Genomic DNA, 22380 nt, shown 5'->3' on the forward strand with positions numbered 1-22380 from the left:
CTCTCCCTACAATGCTCGATGTGGCGGCATGAAAAAATCCAAGCAGATGCGAAGGTTGCCGACCTTGAGAGAAAGTTGGTGGAGCTCCGAGATATGAATGATGCCTTGCGATCAGAATCTGAGCAAAAATTAGCCGAGCTCACTCGCCAACTTGAAGAGGCCATGTCATCAGCCCAACGAGATCGCCGAGCCACTTTCGAGTCGGGCAAGGAACAGGGATTTGAAGCTGGTCGTGAGGCTAGGACGATGGAAGGTCACACTGCTTTCCTCCAATCTTCCGAATATCAAGATGCCATCACCCAAGCTCGTATGCACGACGCTCGTGATTTTATGAAGACCCGAACCTTTCGAGAGGTGGTGGAGACAAAGGCAACCAGTTTCATGACCTTAGGTTTTGACAAGTGTCAAGACCAAATTCATAAGTTACAAGGGTTTGTCGGGGGGCTTTATCACGACCTGCTAGACCCCGCTCTTGTTGGGAACCTTGAGCCTTATCCTGCAGAGGAGGAAGCTCCTCCAGCTCATGACGAGTTTGCTGCCTCGCAAGGGGAAGTCGACCAAGAGCCTAATCCTTCCCAGACCTAGAGCATACTAGCTCTTCATTGTTTTGCTTTTGAAACTTAAATTTTTGTGAATGCCGATTGAACATCTAATTAAGAGATTATTTTTTGTATATGTACTGGCCATCCAACTTTTACCTGAAACGGAAATTTCTCAGCATTTATCCATTTGTTTCGCTTTCGAATTCGCGACAATCGAGCAATATCGCTTTGATCCTTGTGGATAAGTACCCTTAATGATCTTTCAGGTTAGAAAACCATTTGCAGTCTTTCTGAGATCATTAATACTTGAACCATTTTCAGGTTAGAAAACCATTTGCGATCTTTCTTAGATCAATAATATTTGAACCTTTCTCAGGTTAAAAAACCATTTCCAATCTTTCTCAGATCATTAATACTGGAACATTTTTCAAGTTAGAAAACCATTTGCGATCTTTCTCAAATCACTAATAATTGAACCTTTCTCAGGTTAGAAAACCATTTGCGATCTTTCTCAGATCATTAATACTTGAACCTTTTTCAGGTTAGAAAACCATTTGCGACCTTTCTCAGATCACTAATACTTGAACTCTTCTCAGGTTAGAAATTCGTTTGCCATCTTTCTCAAATCGTTTGTACTTGAACCTTTTGCAGGTCACAAATCAAGAACATTCTGGAGCAATAAATTTAAGATGCAGAATGTAACCTTTTCCAGGTTTATAGATTCGATGTCTTTTTCAGACTTGGGTACAAAATGTGCCTTTCTCAGGCTGAAATCTCTATAACTCTCGACCTTTGTAGGTCCTACACGACAAAAATTACTTTGCCCAATATACAAATCATTTCTCAACCTTTATTAGCAAACCTTTTTCAGGTTGCTAGATTATATTTAGGCATAAAACTTCTTCAAATTGTGCACGTTCCACGATCTAGGTAAATCTTTACCTTCCATATCTTGGAGCGCGTAAGTTCCCTTCTTCTTCACCTCTATGACCTTGTAAGGACCTTCCCATGTAGGATCCAGTTTCCCTAAGTGCCTGGATACTTTTACTTTCTTCAAAATGAGGTCTCCTTCCTGGAAACTTCTCAGCTTCACTCTTCGGTTATAGTTCCTAGTCATCAAACTTTTGTATCGCAGAATTTTCGCGTAAGCACGATCTCTACTTTCCTCGATCATGTTGAGAACGAAAGATCTTCCTTGAACGTTTTCTTGTGGGTCATATTAATTTATGCTCGTTGTTTCTTCTCCTATATCTACCGGTATGATTGCCTCGCTTTCGTATACCAGGCAGAATGGGGTCTCTCTTGTTGCAGTTCTTGGTGTAGTTCTATAAACCCATAGCACACCAGGGAGTTCCTCAACCCACGACTCCTTTGCTCCTTCAAGCCGTGTCTTCAAGTGCTGCAACAAGATCCTATTCGTTACCTCGACTTGCCCGTTCACTTGAGGATTCCCTACTGCAATGAAATTTTGCTTGATCTTGAGCTCCTTGCACCATTCCACAATCTTCTTGCTTGGAATTGAGTCCCATAACTGACACCAGTATCCTGGGGATCCCAAACCTGCAGATAATATTTTTTCAAATGAAGTTTATCACCTCTTTTTTAGAGATCTTTGCCAATGCTTTCGCCTCCACCCACTTGGAAAAATACTCCACCGCCACAATCAAAAACTTCTTTTGAGCTGCAGCTTGGGAAAAAGGGCCAACGATGTCAATTCCTCATTGGTCAAAAGGACATACGACCTTAAGAGCTTCTAGTGGGGTCGCTGGTGAATGCAGCAACCCTACGAGCTTCTGACAGCTTTCACACTTCTTTACAAATTCCTTTGTATCCTCAACCTAAGTATGCCTTAAAATTTTCTGCGCCAGTGATTTGCCTCCTGAATGATTCCAACAACTTCCTTCATGAACTTCCCTCATCACATATTAAGCTCTTTCACCATCCAGATATTTTAGTAATATTCCCTCAGTGGTTCTCTTGTATAGCTCTTCCCCCAACATGGTAAACCAATTTGCTATGAACTGTAATCTCCTCGCCGCAACCGAATCGTCAGGAAGCTTCCCCTCTTTCAAATATTGAATTAAGGGAATTCTCCATGAGTTAGCCTCCTCTACTACATGGATAACTTTTTCATTAATCACCGGGGCTTCTCTTATTATTACTGCGATCTTCCTCTCCTTGATCCCTTCAACCATAGCCTCGAACTTGGATAAAGCATTTGCGTCTCATTCTCATCTCGAGGGATCTGATGGATCACACACCTGTCAAAATTGCCCATCATTTCTTTTACCTTGGCTAAATACTATGTCATCGTCCATTCTCTGGTCTCATAGGAGCCCTGCACCTACATCGCCACCAATTGAGAATCTGTATAAACATCCAACTGTTTAACTCCTCCGTCCAGTGCTATCTGGAGAGCTTGAATCAGGGCCTCATATTCTGCCTCATTATTGGTCGCAGGAAAGGATAATCTTATAGCGATCTTGATCTCTACCCCATCAGGCCCTTGCAAAAATATTTCTGCACCTCCATTTTTAGCATTCGAGGATCCATCCACATGCAACAGCCATCTTCCCTCCTCTTTCTGTGGTTCTCCTGTGAACTCAACCAGAAAATCAGCAAACACTTGAGATTTTATCGCATTTCTAGTTTGAAACTCAATATTGAACTTCCCTGGTTCCACTGCCCACTTGACCATCCTTCTCGATACATCAGGTTTCGACATGATTTGTTTCAACGGATGGTTTGTCAATACCACGATCGGATGGGACTGGAAGTAAGGTCGCAACTTTCTGGCGGTCGGACAAGGCCAAAGCCAACTTCTCGATCTGGATATATTTCTTCTCTGCTCCCTACAATATTTTGCTCACATAGTACACAAGACTTTGCTTTCCATGCTCCTCGCGCACCAAGACCGAGCTCACTGCCTCGTCCAAAACTGCCAAGTAAATATATAATTTCTCTCCCACTAATGGGATAGCCAAAAGTGGAGGAGTGGTTAGATATGCCTTTAATTCTTGAAGAGCTTTTTCACATTCCTCTATCCATTCAAAATCTTTCACTTTACGTAAAACTTTAAAGAAAGGTAAATTGCAATCAGCGGACCTAGCAATAAACCGATTTAACGTTGCGATCTTCCCGGTCAGTGTTTTGATATCCTTCACTGATTTTGGCGACCCGAACTGCATGCTCGCATGTATCTTTTCTGGGTTCGCCTCGATCCCTCTTTCACTTACCATATAGGCAAGGAACTTCCCTCCTCTTACTCCGAAGGTGCACTTAGAACGATTTAGTTTCATTCCATAAGATGCATGATAGTAAAGGCCTTCTCCAAGTGCTCCAAGTGGTCGCCTTCTTTCTTGCATTTTACCAACATGTCATCTACATATACCTCCATAGTGGTTCCTATTTGATCATTAAACATTTTGTTCACCAACCTCTGGTAGGTTGTCCTAGCGTTCTTGAGACCAAAAGGCATGACATTGTAACAATACACCGCTTTCTCTGTTATGAAAGCCGTTTTCTCCCTATCTTCCTTTGCCATGAATATCTGATGATAACTTTGATAGGCATCCATCATTCTGAATAATGAGCATCACATTATTGAATCTACCAATAACTCTATTTGAGGTAGTGGATACGGGTCTTTCGGGCACACTTTGTTGAGATCTGTGAAGTCAGTGCACATGCGCCATTTCCCTACCGTCTTTGGAGCAATGACAACATTAGAAAGCCAGGTCATGTATTGGATCTCCGCTACGAACCCAACTTGCAGCAATTTATTCACTTCTCCCTCGATAATTTTATTCCATCGACCCCGAACATTCTTTTCTTTTACTTAACCGGTTTGATCTGGGGATCAATGTTAAGGTGATTCACTATTACCTCATGATCGATCCATTTAAAGTCAGACGGGCTCCATGCGAACATATCATTAATCTTCCTCAAGAACTCTATCGTCATCATTTCCATCTCTTTTGTCATCTATGATCCAATGTGAGTAGTTTTATGGAGCTCGCCTGGGACGAGCTCCACCTCCTTATATTCCTCAACGGGCTCTAATCTTTCCATCTTCCCTCTCTTTACTTCCTCACTCTGCCCTTGCTCCTCTTTTCTCTTCTCCTTCTTCATTGCATCGACTTGCTTGATGGCAAGGTTGTAGCATTTCCGTGCAGCCTTCTGATCATATCTCACCTCCCATATTCCATACTTGGTGGGGAATTTCATCTTCAGATGATATGTAGACACCACTGCTCTGAATTTATTTAATCCAGGTCGCCCCAACACAACATTATAAGCGAATAGACTATCCACGACCAAGAACTGTATCATGCAGGTTTTCCTCCTAGGTTCCTCTCCCATAGATACTGGCAGATCAATCACTCCTTTCGGAACGTCCTCACTTTCCACAAATCCGATCAATGGGGTCCTTACAGGTTTTAGCTTCAGCTCGCCAAGATCCATCTTCCTAAGCACATTAGTAAAGATAATATCTATTGAACTACCATTATACACTAACACTTTGTGCACCTGGTGGTTCACGATGTCCATTCTGATTACCATCGGGTCGTTTTCATCTACCACCCCCGAGCTCAGGTCCTTATTCCTAAAAACAATATCTTCTTGAGGTTCTACGCACAAGACCTGTCTCCATGCCTATATCTACTCTCTCTCGCATATTTCTTGCGGGCCCTTGATGAGTTTTCCCCTGTAGGACCACCCGAAATGGTATGGATGACTCCTTGTCGCGAGGTTCACTCTTGCCCGCATCATCCTTACGACCTCGCTCCCTGCTCCACGATCTGCTTCTATTTCCAGTCTCATTTTTTTTCTCAAAAATTCTTGAAATAACCCTGTCTGATCAGCCTCTCGATCTCTTCCTTGAGTTGAAAGCATTCTTCCGTATCATGACCTTTGTCCTTATGGAACCTGCAATGTTTGTTAGAGAATTTTTTGGCAGGAGTATCTCGCATTTTACCTAGCAATTAAAGAAGCCCCTCATCAACATGGCTCTCTGTCTGGTGGTGTTCAACGGAGTATATCTGTGGTACCTAGGCTGATACGGTCCTCGTCTTTCTCGATCATTTTCGGATCGACTCTTACCTTGTTTAGACCGCTCTCCCCTCGAGCGACCTTGGTCCCTGGTCCATTAACTATCTTTCGTCGCATTCATTTTCTCCTCATCTATGTACTTTTGTGCCAACTCCATCAACTGCTCGATTCCTCCTGGTGCGTCGCGAGCCAAAGCAGATGCAAAACGCCCTTTCTTAAGCCCGTGGATCAGTATGCTAACCATCGTATCAATTCTAAGATCCTGCAATTCTAACATTTCATTGTTGAATCTCTCCATGAAACTCTCGAGTGTCTCATTATCCCTTTGCCTAATGGTAAAGAGGTATGTCGTAGACCTCTTGGCTATCCTCTTACTCGTGAAATGAAAAGAGAATTTCTGCACAAACTGTTCGTAAGGTTCGATGGTCCCACTCCCCAGATTAGTGAATCATTCTTGTGTTTTCCCTTTCAAGGTAGTTGCAAATAGCTTGGCATTAATCGGGTCGGTTGGCCATACAAGTTCATCACCAGATCGAAAGCTGCGACATGCTCTCTCGGATCCTTTGTTCCATCGTACTTGGGAAGATCTGAAAAAAAACTAAGCTGTTATCCACGACCTCCAACAAAATTCTATTTGTGAAAGGAGAATTTCTGTTTTGAGAAACAACCTTCCCTCACTTCTTTAAGTCATCGATCTGCTTGACAAGCTTCTCTATCTGCTGACTAACGTTATCTACCTCTGCCCATGAAATGCCTGGTTGACGTGAGATCGTTTTCTTGCTCATCACCTCATTGGACATTGTTCTCTTTGGACCTTTTTCAAGTGTCCTTGATGCCTCACGCTCATGCTCCACTTTCATTTCCTTGAATAACTGTCTTCTCACTAGTTCACGGGCAGGTGTTACCGTCCTCCTTTCGTATTCCACTATAGCCTTCTTACTCGCCTCTTCAATCATCCTTTGCAAATCCGCACACGTCAACTGTAATATTTGTTTTTCTTCCCTCACAGGAGTTTCTTCCATGTTTTGATCTCTCCTAGACGATCTTTCCATTTCAAACCCACTCGTTCTCAAATTGCTACAGACGGCCCCAAAATGATGCAGGGCGCACAATCTGGGTTGGGTCGTTGAACCTTTGGTACCCTGAGATCGGGTCGTTGAACCCTTCTTCGAGCTTCCTACAAGTGGATCTTGAGAACAGCACGTACGTTAGGCTTGCTGGGTAGCCCCCAGCTAAGGTCCTCCGATTCTTGTGTTAGAAAAAGTGGGGTTAAAAGCGATCTAAGGAGAGCTGATGAGATTGAAAACGTGATAAATGTACTTGCCATAAATGTTCATAAATGTTAGTATTTATAGTGTACAGTACCACATAGGGATATGTCACATAGCATCATCTGGGTATCCGGGTATCAAGTGATCCAACGGCTTTCGAAGCGGGAGGGTCCATTGGACTGGGTCAAGCGGGTTGGGTTGGGCGACTCGAGCCGCACCTTCATGCGCGGATCTTGTCCTCTACTGCAAATTTCTTTAAAAAATAAGGGCAATTTGATATTTTTGACCTTGCTGATGTAATTACCCTCATCACAGTTGCAGGAGGTACAACACGTTATGGGTTACCAGCTGAAATATCTCCCAGTCACATACTTGGGAGTCCCTCTGTACAAGGGTAATAGGAAGGCATGTTTGTTTGATTCGCTCATCTCTAGATTACGTGACATGCTACAGGGGTGGGCGATGACGAATCTATCCCACGGAGGGAGGTTGGCCTTGATTCGATGTGTGTTGCAGGCTACGCCCTTACATCTGCTTCAAGTAATTCATCCACCTAAGTCTATCTTGATAACCATTGAGCGCATATTCAATGGTTTCTTTTGGGGCTCGTACAATGGCCGCCGACATATTTATTGGTCTTCATGGGATAAGATGTGTAGCCTAGTAGAAGAAGGTGGTTTGGGTATTCGGAGTTTGATGGATTATGTTCGGGCTTTTTCCATGAAGCTTTGGTGGCGATTCCAGCTAAAATCATCCTTATGGTCGGACTTCTTGCATGATCGCTACTGTAGGACCCTTCGTCCTACTCATGTGTCGTATAATCGCAACCATTTCTCTATTTGGCATCAACTACGTCGCATCAGGGATGTGGCAGAACCTCTCATCTTCTAAATTTTGGGCCAGGAGTCAGTGTCTTTCTAGCATGATAATTGTTTGGTGAGAAGCCTTTAGTCCAGCTCGTTCGCGAGGCTCCAGACACTATAGAATCGGTATGCTATTATTGGCATGAGGCAGAATGAAATATCCCCAGAATCTTCTGGATAGTCCCGCCACAGATCGCACATGTTATTTGCCAAATTCCCATTGCAGCGGGATAGAGGGACAAAATTGTGTGGACCGCCGGCGAGTAAGGGGATGTTTTCCATAACATCGGCCTGGGAGGCCATTCTTGTGGCGTCCCTCGAAGGCAACTTTTTACAGATATATGGCACCGTTCCTTGCGGCCAATGGTGTCCGTCTTCTTGTGGCGGCTTTTTCAGGATTGGATCCCAATGGATGCACTCATGAAGCAAAAGGGCTTTAGTTTCTCATCAAAATGCCAATTTTGCAAGGCAGATGAGAGCATCTCTCATCTGTTTATAGAAGGTGCAGTAGTTCGGGATCTGTTGCAGCACTTTGCTAACGTCTTTGGGCTTCAGCCTTGTGAAATGGGGAACCTGCTTCGTATGGTGCACTTCTGGCGATACTCTACTCTGTTTCACTCAGATTTGCATATTCGCACTTTCGTACCATTTTTGATTCTATGGTCTACTTGGACACAGCGGACTGATGCAAAATATCATGGGGTACACTTTTACGGCCACGGGCATCATATTGGAGGTTCAACGCCATCTCCGCACATTGTATGCAGCGCGGGCCATGATGAGCATACAGTAGAAGGGTGACTCGCACCGGGCGTTAGCTATGGGTTTCTGCTTCAGGCTGATGGTGCCTCAGGCACCCAGAGTGGTGCGTTGGAATACCCCCTCTCCAACGTGTTTCAAGCTTAATTCGGATGGGTCTTCGCTCGGGAACCCCGGGCCGGCAGCAGTGGTAGGCATTATTAGGGATGCAGTTGGACAGGTGAGACTAACATACCAGTTTGCTTTTGGCACGGCTTTTAGTGTGGTCTCAGAGCTTACTGCTGTCTGGCGTGGTTTAGAGCTAGCTCGAGCACACAGTTTAGCACCCATAGTGGTTGAGGTGGACGCTACCGTAGTTCTCCAACTCTTACATCACGAGCATTTGGGATGTGGGAGGTGCAGCATTTGATCATGCGCATTGTGTAGCTCCAACAGGAATTAGGATCGGATGTACGACATATTTTTTGAGAGGCTAATGGGGCGGCTGATCATCTTGCGAAGGACGCCGCTTCTCGACAATTGACTCGGGTTATGTATCAGTTGGACATTATAGGAGTACTACGAGGCATTATCCGACTTGATTAATTGGGCACTCCCTACCTTCGCCGGTGAGCTTGTATGATGCTTTGAGAATGATTTTTGGTCGGGCATTGGGGGAGAGATTGGCAGGGAGCACTACGCAGCAGGTCCGACCACCGTATAAAAGAGATGGGCATGTCTATAGGTCAAATTCTATTTGTTTTCTAGGCTCAGATAGATTTTGCTTTTTTAGTGTTAATCACTGATATTGCACATATATTAGAATTTTTTGACTATAAAGGGAGTAAGTACTCCTTGTTTACTGGTTTTCAATTGTACATGCTATAATTATTTTTTCTGAGGTAATGAACAGATAGGGGTCCGCCAAACTCCCCGTCTAGGCAGAGGCGATTTTTTACAAAATATATATCGCCAAACTCCCCGTCTAGGCAAAGGCGATTTTTTACAAAATATATATACATATATATAAATATATGACTTCAATTTATATATATAGATGGAATTATAAACAATCTTGCATACAACTGCCCAAATACAACGTGTACGAAATTGCCCGAAACTGGATCCAAACATATTGCAATAATTTTCTCTTTCTTCCTTCCATTCCACGAGTTCGAATATTTTATAAAATAACTTTATAAATTATAACATGTTTAATTCTACAAAAATAAGTTTTCTTGAAGTGTTTTGGATTTAATGGGATCACAAAACTTATTTGCAACGTTAATTTATAATAAATATAGTCAAAATTTAAAAAAATATTACAAATATCAAAGTAAGTTAGAAACTCATTACTTGACATATATAAATTTCTAACATTTTATTCCAAAACCATTTTAAATGAAGTTTCTAAAACATTTTTCAATATTCTATAAATCTTTAAATTTCTATAAAAGGTCTTACAAACAGTTACAAAAGTCACCCAAACACCATCTAAATCCAACTATGGTAAAGCTTAAGAGATGAAATTTATATATATATATTTGTGTATGCTATACAACTATTTACATTGTATCCCAGTCGAATTATGTATTTATTTCAAATGTTGCAAAAAGATGCCTGTTACACCACGATTTTAAGTATAAAAAAAATGATAATTATACTCTCATCTCTTGAGATTTCACATGATTATATGTAGATCTCCTATGGTTTGAAAAATTAAATTTAGTATTCCTAAAGTTTGTTTCCATCAAATAAATAAATCGATTCATTAGTCAAAAATTTACTAAATTTATTAATACCATCAAATTTTGATGAATTTTAACTATTAAAGGAACTTATTTATTAAATAAAAGCAAACCTCAGGGATACGAATATAATTTTTCAAACCACATAGATTTTATATAATTATACTAAATCTCATGGGAGGAGAGCGTAATTATCCCAAAAAAATATATATTTTCAGCTTCAGCCGCTCTGGAATTTTGGAAATATCTTCTTGCTCATGGCAAGAATAGCTCATTTCAAGACTTATAAACTGACTTTCAGTTTGTCCATGAAAAGCAGATCTAATACAACAAAATTCAGAGACCTGCATCACTCATCACTTATCATACTTGTAATTTTTACAACTCCAAACACTAATTCATATATGCAATTTCTACAACCCTGCCAAATTCTATGTATATTACTCAGACTATGCCATTAGAACCAGAAGCATTTACACTGCTACAAGAAAAAAGTAGTCTACATAGAGAAAAACCATATGATAGATCACAACTATCCAAGAAAACTAATATACTCCATCAACAGCAGCATCATTATTTTGTATGACTCGAAAAAGAGACTGCAAATACAGAGATAGATATACAACATATCTTATACATGTCCACACAGTACAGAGCAATAGATGTTCAATCAGATTTCTTTGATACGTTGTGGTCTCGGGCATGCCAAGCAGTAGAATAAGCAGAAACAGCTGATCCGGTCATGGAGATGGACTGCTTTGCCAGATGTCCGGTTTTCTTTGCAGCAAGCCACAGGGTCCAGAAGAATCCGATCCAACCTGATTCGGGCAGGGTGAACAAGTATTATGTAATGCGTAGGATGAAATAAAGACGAGAAAAACACTCATCATGTAGCTTCAAACAAGTAAAAAACCGAGTACAAATGGATAAGTCAGCTGGATCTGATGTGAGAAGAATTGAGATAAAGATTATACAGCGCATGCAGATTTTAGATCTCAAATTATTTAATGTTAGAAACAATTTTTTAGCACCATTCACAGAACTGATGATACTGTGTCCAAGTTATTTCTATAGATATAAGGGCACTAACTTCAGCTGTTGTGACTACAAAAAGAGCGGCTGTTTCCCCAAAATTCTTGTTTTTCGGAGCTTAGAAAGATGAGCAATAATAGACTGCTATTTGTCAAGAGTTACATAGAGAAATTTTCCTCTAATGCCTATGAATCCTAAAAGATGGGGAGTAATAACTTTTTGTGGCACTGATTGTTGATGAATGAGTATGGGCTCAGATTATGGTCTATGCATCGACAACAAATTTCATGCTCTATATTGTTTTCTGCATATATGGTAACAAGAAAAGATGTTCATATGACTTCAAACACACAATAATATTATCTAAAAGCATATCCTTATATGTGAGAGAAAGATAAAGAAAAGAAATTACGTTGCATGAAAATGCCTGAAACGCATACACTGAAAAATTGGGTAAAGAAGCTAAGCGATTGAAACATGGACATAGGAATTTTCTGGAATTAGAGTATCCCATCATTAGTTTCAAAATTAATTAAAAATAAAATCTTTATTTATAAGCTATAGTATGTGTGACACTTATATAACAACTTTATGTATAAGCAGCATGTCTGATCACCTCAAAATTTGAATATTGAATAATTAAAAACAAATTATTTTGACTTCGTAAGAATTTTAACATAGACGTTTTCTAATATATCCTATGCTTTCTGTCATGCTTAGGAGAGGCATTATTTTCTTGATACAAAAGGCCAAGAAACATGTTTCCACTATTAAACAAGGATCAGACTTGCCGTTCGGATTGGGCTTCTCTATTATAGTTCTTTTGAGACAAACAATTCAAAGAACATCAGGCACGTGTCAAAATCAACGAACTCCATCGAGAGTATGTTCCCTTACCTCTAAGTAGAATAGTGGATAAAAAGAATAAAGCAACAGCTAAGTATAATGGATGAAAAGAATAAAACAACAGCTACCTGTAGCTACAAGAACTGCAATAACTGCTGAAATTGTTGCTGTGGAAATGGCAAAGATGGCTACAGCCAATGCTCCCACATAAATTACTGCAGCACAGGTAAAGAATATAGCCAAAAATCCTCCTGCTGCTGCTAAAGACACGAGAAGAGAGATGATGATAGCATTGACGGTTGCCGCAATAAAGAAGAGCATAAAGACAAACAATCCTGTCAAGGCAAGAAAAGAAATCGTCCCAACCTGCAGCAACCATTAAGTATTTGGTGAAACAAAAACATAATAACTCCCTAGAAGAAAATTCACATAATTTAAAGAGTTACAGAGTCTCAAACTTGTCAGATACCCCAACATGCTAGTACACTTTTGAATAAGTATTAAGGCCTAAATTTAAACTAACTTGTTAGATGAAGCAATGATTAATTACTAAATGGAAATACAAACAAAAAAGAATGAAATTGATATAAGAGCATGCGACAAAGAAATACAAGCACAGATAAAAAGATTCGTATATCCCAAGCATGTTAGCCTAATACAGCCAGCTGATAGATATCTTTGCAGCATGCTCCTCTGCAACATTTTGGTTCTTATAAGAGTCAAGCATTACAAAAAATGAACAGAGTATTAACTCTAGCCTGATCTTTTTCTGCGTCTTTTCTTCGCACATGACAGAACTTAAAGAATATTGAGCACACTCCTCAAGAAATAATAGTAGTCAGTATTCACCCAGTAGTTTCTTTACCACTTCTTAGGATGCGAATGAGGGAAGATCAGCCATGATGAAGGTAAGTGGATTTCTTTCCAAAGATTTGAAGTATACTGTTTCATCTCATCATCTCCACTAGTTTCTTCAACATTTAATTGATGAAAGCATACACAAAGTCCATATTCATCCAAAAATCAATGTTCTTCACGCATACTGTTCAATCCATTTTTCTGGTGTGGTCATCTCAGATTACACAAATACAGCCCTCCAGTGAGAACACTATGACCAAACACAGTACCATTTACAGCTGGTGCCACCAAGATCTACATGGATATGATTCTTTTCACAGGTAGTCACGTCACAAGAGCCTACTCAGGCCAAAACATGGATCTTTGAGCATAGTCGACAGAAGTAACCTTACACAATCATCTCCATACTATGTCTAATCATAAATTGCAGATTTAATTTGCAAGATAGGTTTTCTACTCATCTTTTCTCTTATGAGGGAGACAGATAAGTGAAACCACGCGCGTTCATACATGGAACTTCAAAATGGTACCAACACTTGATGAGAAGGACCATTACAATTCTGAATGCTCTAAAAGTGACTGACGGATAGTTTCAAGACAAACAAGATATTTCACGCCTCAGGTATTACAAAATTAATGTCTTACCAACACATCTTACAAATGCTTTCGCCTAAACAGTGATTGTTGCGGTAGTACAAACTTGCCAGAATAATGTTAGTCAGAAAGCTTGTCCCGATATTGAGAATGCGTCTCAGCCAACATAATAATGTATTCGCAATCTTAAGCTACACATTGTCCAAGTCTTCCATCAACCTCTAGAATCACAGTGAGGTGTGCTTTAATGCATCTTAATTCGACCCCTTTAGCCCTTTTCATCTTGAAAGCAATATACATATTACAAGGACAGAGATGCATAAAAGACCAATTAGATACATACAAAAGGTCCCAAAAGGTATGACCTCAACGAACAAACTTTCAATAAGTTCTTGTTACAAAAATAGGTAAAAATAAATACAATTTACATACTCAAGAAAACAATAGTACATCTAGCCACGACAAGAACTCTTTATCTTCGTATATTAAACCTATTTAAAAAACCATAAATGCTCAACCCACTACATAAAATTTTTCTGCTTAATTATTATAATTCAATATAAACAACCACAAAAATAAAGTAGATCCGCATACAATCAATATTAACAGAAAATAACCAACAACAAGTATCAAAAACAATTTTTGATAACGCAGTTAGAAAAAGTCCAAGAAAATGAATTTCTCATAGCAAGTACAAGTAGACTCACAGAAACAACGAGCAGGGAGCGAAGAGGGCTGCCGCGACGGGTCCAGCTGAGAACATTGCGACCAGTGTTCCTTGAAGCATCGCGAAGCAGCGGGACATTGACAGAGAGCGAGGCTTTAACCCTCTGCAGCATAGGTCCGGACGAACTCGGATCGGGGAAGAAAGCGGCAGCGATCAAGCGGCTGAAAATGGTGTAAAGGGTCACGTCTTTCGTCCCTTGTTCACTCTCCCCTACACCCTCCGCAACCAAACCTCCGTTGGGCTTGTTGGCATCATCATCCGCCATGTTTGTTTCTTTCTCACTCTCTGGTGCGTGTTTGTGCGTGAAGAAAGAAAGTGGGCTCTTCTTGTTGACTAGTTGTAAGGAAGTATTTCAAGCATTGATTGGTAATAGTGATGGTTGAATTTGATTAGGCGATGGGAAATTGGGGAGGAACAGAAGCAGGGGCCGGGGGGACAGGGAAGATGGCCAGACGGGCTCTCGACGCGTGGACGGCAGATCATGCCTACGGAGTAGTACTATCTCATTTTTCGCTCATGAGATTTGAGCCAGCTGCTTGTAGCTTGTACTTTCATTCCAAATTAAAGGTGTGTTTGGTTCAAATAAAAAAAAAAAAAGGAAAATGAAAGGAGGAAGAGGGGTTGAAAAGGCAATAGAGATAAAAAGAGTAATAGTTTTTCTTTAAATAGTTTGATATAATTGGAATGACATTAAATTTTAAATGTTTTTCTTTATTTGGTATAAAAAAATAGTTTGAGAAAAAAATATTTTTTTGTTATTTTACTAATTAACTCTTTTTTATTTTACATTAGAAAATAAATAAATTAATATTACATTAAAATAATTTTAGTATATAAAAAAATTGAAAATCTATATTAGGAAAAAAAATATTAATCACATAAGAACAAAAATATTTTTATGTAATATCAAATTATCAACAAAAAAATCAGAAAAAATCTATATTAACCCCTAAATTACTTATTACTAACTTATTGTAGGTCAAATAAATCTTTTTATAATCAAATTACTCCATACATCTTCACACGTTAATACATATGAGGATGTATATTTTTATCGTTATAAGGATAGTTTAGTCAGAAAAAAATTATTTGATCTGCAATAAATCGCAATCAATCAATCAATCGAGAATAAATATCAACTTTTTTATTAATATCAGCAAACTCAGTATATTTTAACTAACATAAGGACTTATTTGTTAGATAGAAGCAAACCTCATGGGTGCTAGATATAATTTTTTAAATCACAGGGAGTCTAAGTGTAATTACCCCAACCTCAGTGGAGGAGAATGTAATTATCCCTAATAAATAATATGTTTAAGCAACTTAAGAATATTACATAAAAGATTTAGTGTCTTGGTGTCACAAATCATTATTTGTGAGTGAAAAACTTTTTTTTCTTCATATTAATATAGATAGATAGCACAGGTAATGAGAATAAGAATTTGAGTAGATGTAGTTAAAAAATATACAAGAGATATTTTTGATAATTCAGAAAATTTGTGTCATAGTGTAAGTAACTGTGACATCCGCAAAATTTTTTATGTAATTGGAAGACTAACTGGTAATTATTAAAAATTTAGATTTAATTAGTAAATAAATTATAGACTGAATTTGGGATATGATAAAACTTGGACGAATTAAATTGGAGTTCGTTATAATATTTGGGAGCAAATTATATTAATTAAAAAATTTAGGAAAGACGTAATGGGTATTTGAGAAAAGTTTAATTAAATAAATAAAATAATAATAATATTATATATATATATAAATAATATATTTATAAGAAATAATATATATGTTAGCAGTAATATAATATTATATAAATATATATATATTAGTAGTAATATAATATTATATACATATATGTATGCATTAGAGGGAGGGACCCACCAGCCCACCGCCTCACCCTCCTCTTTCTTTTTTTGTTGTACACACACATAATACATTACACGCACAAAACACAATTAAGAAAAAAATTGCACTCCTCCCTGTCGCAGAAAAAAACTAAAAAAGCAGAGGTACGCAAATTTCTATTAATTAGTATAATTATATTATTTAATTACTCCATTTATTAAATGTTATTTATATTGCGCGATGTACTATTTAATCGGAGAATTTTATGATTTGGCTATTTAAATTAGTATTTAAATATCACATTTGATATAAAAATGAAATAGTTGGTTACATAAATTATTAGATTTATTAGATTTAATTATCATTATAACTAATTTACACAATTCCATCGGAATGATTAACCAAATATATAATTTTATGTATTATTGCTTAATTAAATTGTATAGCAACAATAAATTAACAGAAAATTCATAGAAATATTTCGAAAAGTTATATTTAAGAAATATTATGTTATAAAGAGGAAAAATGAGGTTTTCAGTGGTAATATAATTTACGAATGTTATTAAAAACGATACTTATAAATATATATGGGGTTTGATTAAATGAATTCTTATGAATTAGTTGATAAATTAAATATATGTTTGAGAAGCTTAGAAAAGGTAGTTATTTAAAAGAAATGGAATAGGGGTTTGGACTTTAATATAAGTGGAATACTAAAAGAATAGTAGGAAATGTACGAACATTATATAATATTTTATTTAGAGTTATAATATTCTAAACATATTGATTGTACGTATAATATTCTATTATATGACGTGACGACAAAGTAGAGGGTTGAGCAGTCCCTCGTGAAATCGAAGCATTTTGGGATTTAAGATAAGTATAGCTAATTGGATTTATATATAGCTATATGTGTAGTATTGTATATATTATATATATTGGTTTCTTGAATACGAACGTGGACTTAGTTTTATATTACTATGCGTGACTTTCGTATATTGATTGTTTATTGTGGATTATTTTGTTAGATTACCTTAACATCGGTGGAATTGCTACTATGTGTCATATGTGTTTGTAATAGTTGGACATGAGAATGGTATGATGACGTGATCGTATAATTGATTGTTGAATGAAATCGAATTGGGAGTTATTATTGAGGAAGTAATTATTATAAAGAATAGAATAATTATCGTGAATTGAAATAAAAGATGATACTTACCTAGTTGGGAACACAGTCAATGGTTTATGATAATGTGATTGATGATGATGTGATTGATGATGTGATTATGAATTAAGCTAGGTACCATGGCGCGTAGGGTACCGGGGTATTTCGGGCAGCGGGAAATATCCTGTGTTGTTAGCTACACACTGGGGTGGTGTGGGGGTACTATGTTTGTTGTGATGTCCTGTGCTGATATTGCTACACAGCTGAAGTAAAAGAGTGTGGGGATATCACACAACGGGTATCCTGTGTTGTATATGATATGATGATGGCCGGCGAAACCATTGACTGATGTACTCCAATTTGAGTAAGTAGGGCCCTTAGCCAATAAACGATAACGTAAGATATTATGTCGTGGATTGATTTACCGTTGTGAGTATGTATTATTGCTTATATCTGATGTTGCTATATGATTAATGATTATTAGTCAATGTGACTGCATGTACGTGAATTGTTGCCTGTGTATATATATAAACTGATTGACTATACTTATTGAGTAGGCAGCTCATTTCTTGCCACGTACTTTTCAGGAGATAGGTCACACTGATCAGTCACATTGAACTTTGAGCCCTGCCATCGTCTTTATTAGGTGGGTCAGCTGTGACATCTGAAGCCAAAGTTTTTTATTGTTGGGTTGTTAAAATATTCTGGTCTTTTATTGGGATTTGTGTTTTAAGTTGTGGTATGATTTTCCTTGAGGTTATGTATATGAGGACATCTAATGAGGGTGAATATAAACTTTCGGAGGTATCTATTATCTTTTGCGGTATATATAAATTATATTGATAAATTAAAATTTATTTTACGGGTTGAAAGAGAATTATTTATAGAATGAGTTTTGATTAAAGAAAGGATGAAATAGTAATAATTAGATGTAGCGAGTAGGGGGTGCTATATTGGGTGGTATCAGAGTAGGTCTACGTTTCTAGGGTAATGATTGTGAGGTGTCCCTAATAATCGAATTGTTTAATGTACGATGGCTTCTCAAGATACACGTGCTGACCAAGTAGTTAGTAGGGAAGAGTCAGCGGAGTTCGTAGATGGCTCAGTGGCACCTGCGGTGCAGGTGGGGTGGAGGTAGGTCGAGAGGGTGTTGGTGCTGATGCTCCTATTCCTCCCGGTGGTGCTCTAGTGGTAGGATTACCACCAGAGCATGCACAGATATTTCAAATGGGCTTTCAGGCCCAAGCACAAGCTCAAGCGTAGTTACTTGCATAGGCGCGCGCATCCTCTGTAGTGCCAGCACCAGTAGTCCCTATAATTGATCGTAATTATGAAAGAATCAAGAAGATGGGGGCTACAGAATTTGAAGGTACCCTAGACCCAGAGATTGCTGAGAGATGGTGGAAAAAAATCGAAGATTTGATGAACTTGATAAATTGCACTCCAGAGAATCGACATAAGTATGTTGTTTCTTTGTTCGTGGGTAATGCCTTGATTTGGTAGAGGTCTGTAAAAAGGGGATATGAGCCAAGAGAAATAACTTAAGCTGAGTTTCAGAAAGAGTTTGATGATAAATACAGACCGAAGATGTATCGAGACAAGAAGAGGATGGAGTTCCTAAATTTAGTGCAATGGGATGATCAGACGGTGGCAGAATATGAACTCCATTTTGCGGCATTAGCCAAGTATGCACCAGAAGCAATAGCGATGCAGGAGGATCGTTGTTACCGTTTTGAGCAGGGGCTAAGGCCGGAGATCAAAAGAAGGCCTTGCAGTCAGAATCACAAATTTTAAAACTCTTGTTGAATCAACGGTTCGGATGGAAGAAGCAGTAATGGAGGACAAAAAGAAGGGGGAAGAAAAGAGGAAATCAACATGTGCAATAGGAAAATCGAGTAGGTTGACCAAGAGGGGAACCGGTCGCTCATTCTCAGCGGTAAGTGGGAGTTTTACACGTGGTGATCCCATTTTTCGTGGAAGTAGTGGACAGAGGTTCGGGGGATCCACGGGCGTTAAAAGAGGTTCATTCGAATGCAACTTATTTGTTACGCCTTCTACTGGATCAAGAAGGAGAGCTGGATCGAGTTATGGTCGAGGACCAATTTTTTCTCCAAGCTGTTCTACATGTGGAAGATAACATCAAGGGCCATGTTGGAGACGGGATGATATACCAAAGACCTGTTATCGCTGTGGAGGTAGAGGACACATTGCTAGGAATTGTTCTAGTCAGACTATGGGTGTGGTTGAAAGTGTTGCTAGCGGGACTCAGAGCCAAAGCAGTGAGGGGATAGTGGCAGGGGAGCTGGGAGAGCCAGAGCCAGAGGCAGAGGTAGAGGCACTAGCAACAGAGATAGTGACCACACTATTGGTAGCGGTATGAGGGGGGCTGGAGCACAAGTTACTTAGGGACAGACCCAAGCAAGGATATATAACATTACTAGAGAGGAAGCCCCAGTATCGAATGATGTGATATCAGGAGATTTGTTGAGGGTTTCTCTCTAATTGCCGGTCCTCTAACCAAGTTGCTCAGAAAGGGGGTAGAATTTCAGTGGACGGAACAATGTCAACAAAGTTTTGATGAGTTGAAGAAGAGACTGACCACCAATCCAATTTTGGTTTTGCCGTCTGGAAGCGGTGGATATATAGTGTATACAGATGCTTCTAAACAGGGTTTGGGATCTGTGCTGATGCAAAACGAAAAGGTAATTGCTTATGCATCCCGTCATTTGAGGAACCATGAGTTAAATTATCCCACACATGACTTGGAGTTAGCCACGATTGTGCATGCACTGAAGATTTGGAGACATTACTTGTACGGAGAAAAATTTCAGATTCTTACTGACCATAAAAGTTTGAAATATGTCTTGACACAGAAGGAATTGAATTTGAAACAGAGAGGATGGATAGAACTGTTGAAGGATTATAATTGCACTATTGACTTCCATCCAAGAAAAGCAAACGTGGTAGCAGATGCCTTGAGTAGAAAGAGTTCAAGTGCATTAGCCAATCTGGGGAATCACAATCAGACATTGCTACTGGAGATGAGGTCTATGAATACAGAATTGGAAGTTGATCAGGTAGCGGGTTTATTGGCAGCCTTGCAACGAACATTCAGAAAGCACGATTGAAAGAATCGAACCACTGACATATCGACTAGCATTACGAGGAGAGTTGTCACAAATACATGATGTTTTCCATATTTCGGTGTTGCGACATTATCGATCTGATCCTAGTTACATTATTCGAAAGCCGGAGATAGAGATTTCTGAGGAGTCAACATATATGGAGAAGCCTGCAGAGATTTTAGATAGAAAAGTAAGGAAATTGATAAGTAAAAACATATCGATGGTAAAAGTAAGATGGAGTCGTCATTCCCCGAGGAGGGCAACTTGGGAGGTTGAGGTGCATATGAGAGAGAAGGATCCCTATTTATTCCATTAAGCGGGTAAGTTAGTTAAATTTTGAAGACGGAATTTTATTTGGAGGGGAGAGTTGTGACATCCGCAAAATTTTTTATGAAATTGGGAGACTAATTGGTAATTACTAAAAATTTAGATTTAATTAGTAAACAAATTATAGACTAAATTTGGGATACGATAAAACTTGAACGGATTAAATTGGAATTCGTTATAATATTTGGGAGCAAATTATATTAATTAAGAAATTTAGGAAGGACGTAATGGATATTTGAGAAAAGTTTAATTAAATAAATAAAATAATAATAATATTATATATATGTAAATAATATATTTATAAGAAATAATATATATGTTAGCAGTAATAAATATATATATTAGTAGTAATAATATTATATACATATATGTCTGCATTAGAGGGAGGGGCCCACCGCCTCACCCTCCTCTTTCTTTTTCTTGTTGTCCACACACATAATACATTACACGCACAACAAACATACAATACACACATATAATACATTACTCGCACAAAACACAATTAAGAAAAAAATTGCACTCCTCCCTCTCGCAGAAACAAACTAAAAAAACAGAGGTACGCAAATTTCTATTTTAATTTATATTAATTAATATAATTATATTATTTAATTACTCCATTTATTAAATATTATTTATATTGCGCGATGTACTATTTAATCGAAGAATTTTATGATTTTGCCTATTTAAATTAGTGTTTAAATATCACATTTGATATAAAAATGATATAGTTGGTTACTTAAATTATTAGATTTATTAGATTTAATTATCATTATAGCTAATTTACACAATTCCATCAGAATGATTAACCAAATATGTATTTTATGTATTATTGCTTAATTAAATTGTATAGCAACAATATATTAACAGAAAATTCATACAAATATTTCAAAAAGTTATATTTAAAAAATATTATGTTATTAAAGAGAAAAAATGAGGTTTTCAGTGGTAATATAATTTACGGATGTTATTAAAAATGATAGTTATAAATATATATGGGGTTTGATTAAATGAATTCTTATGAATTAGTTGATAAATTAAATATATGTTTGAAAAGCTTAGAAAAGGTAGTTATTTGAAAGAAATGGAATAGGGGTTTGGACTTTAATATAAGTGGAATACTAAAAGATTAGTAGGAAATATACGAATATTATATAATATTTTATTTAGAGTTATAATATTCTAAACATATTGATTATACGTATAATATTCTATTATAGGATGTGACGACAAAGTAGAGGGTTGAGCAGTCCCTCGTGAAATCGAAGCATTTTGGGATTTAAGATAAGTATAGCTAATTGGATTTATATATATAGCTATATGTGTAGTATTGTATATATTATATATATTAGTTTCTTGGATGCGAACGTGGACTTGGCTTTATATTATTATGTGTGGCTTTTCTATATTGATTGTTTATATAATTAGTTGTGGATTATTTTGTTAGATTACCTTAACATCGGTGGAATTGCTATTATGTGTCATATGTGTTTGTAATAGTTGGACGTGAGAATGGTATGATCACGTGATCATATAATTGATTGTTGTATAAGATCGAATTGGGAGTTATTATTGAGCAAGTAATTATTATAAAGAATAGAATGATGATCGTGAATTGAAATAAAAGATAATGCTTACCTA

The 22380-nt window shown here is 37.8% G+C and overlaps 2 protein-coding genes across 2 annotated transcripts; both read right to left on the minus strand.

The window, feature by feature from the left end:
* Positions 1–1761: 1761 nt before the first annotated feature.
* Positions 1762–2737, minus strand: LOC148787133 (uncharacterized). Its single transcript, XM_088883492.1, has 2 exons — positions 2482–2737; positions 1762–2102 (listed from the first exon to the last, which is right to left on the minus strand). The coding sequence occupies exons 1-2, from the start codon at positions 2735–2737 to the stop codon at positions 1762–1764; spliced, it is 597 nt and encodes a 198-aa protein (XP_088739618.1).
* A 7929-nt stretch (positions 2738–10666) lies between these two features.
* Positions 10667–14782, minus strand: LOC105167768 (voltage-dependent L-type calcium channel subunit). The gene is made up of 3 exons (XM_011087585.3): positions 14252–14782; positions 12221–12458; positions 10667–11032 (listed from the first exon to the last, which is right to left on the minus strand). Exons 1-3 carry the CDS (start codon positions 14534–14536, stop codon positions 10881–10883), a joined length of 675 nt encoding a protein of 224 aa, XP_011085887.1. The 5' UTR covers positions 14537–14782; the 3' UTR covers positions 10667–10880.
* Positions 14783–22380: the final 7598 nt, after the last annotated feature.

The sequence above is a fragment of the Sesamum indicum genome, linkage group LG8 (genome assembly GCF_026168435.1).
Source record: "Sesamum indicum cultivar Baizhima isolate 11 linkage group LG8, ASM2616843v1, whole genome shotgun sequence".
In the NCBI taxonomy this organism is placed as follows: Eukaryota; Viridiplantae; Streptophyta; class Magnoliopsida; order Lamiales; family Pedaliaceae; genus Sesamum; species Sesamum indicum.

What these genes read in the sequence shown, in the direction of transcription:
- LOC148787133 (XM_088883492.1), bottom strand. Translation starts at nt 2,737, where the DNA reads ATGGTTGAAGGGATCAAGGAGAGGAAGATCGCAGTAATAATAAGAGAA. An exon ending in ATTACTAAAATATCTGGATG is followed by an intron (nt 2,103 to 2,481) that starts GTGAAAGAGCTT and finishes TATTATCTGCAG; the next exon opens with GTTTGGGATCCCCAGGATAC.
- LOC105167768 (XM_011087585.3), bottom strand. Translation starts at nt 14,536, where the DNA reads ATGGCGGATGATGATGCCAACAAGCCCAACGGAGGTTTGGTTGCGGAG. An exon ending in GCTCCCTGCTCGTTGTTTCT is followed by an intron (nt 12,459 to 14,251) that starts GTGAGTCTACTT and finishes TGGTTGCTGCAG; the next exon opens with GTTGGGACGATTTCTTTTCT. An exon ending in TGCAGTTCTTGTAGCTACAG is followed by an intron (nt 11,033 to 12,220) that starts GTAGCTGTTGTT and finishes TGCCCGAATCAG; the next exon opens with GTTGGATCGGATTCTTCTGG.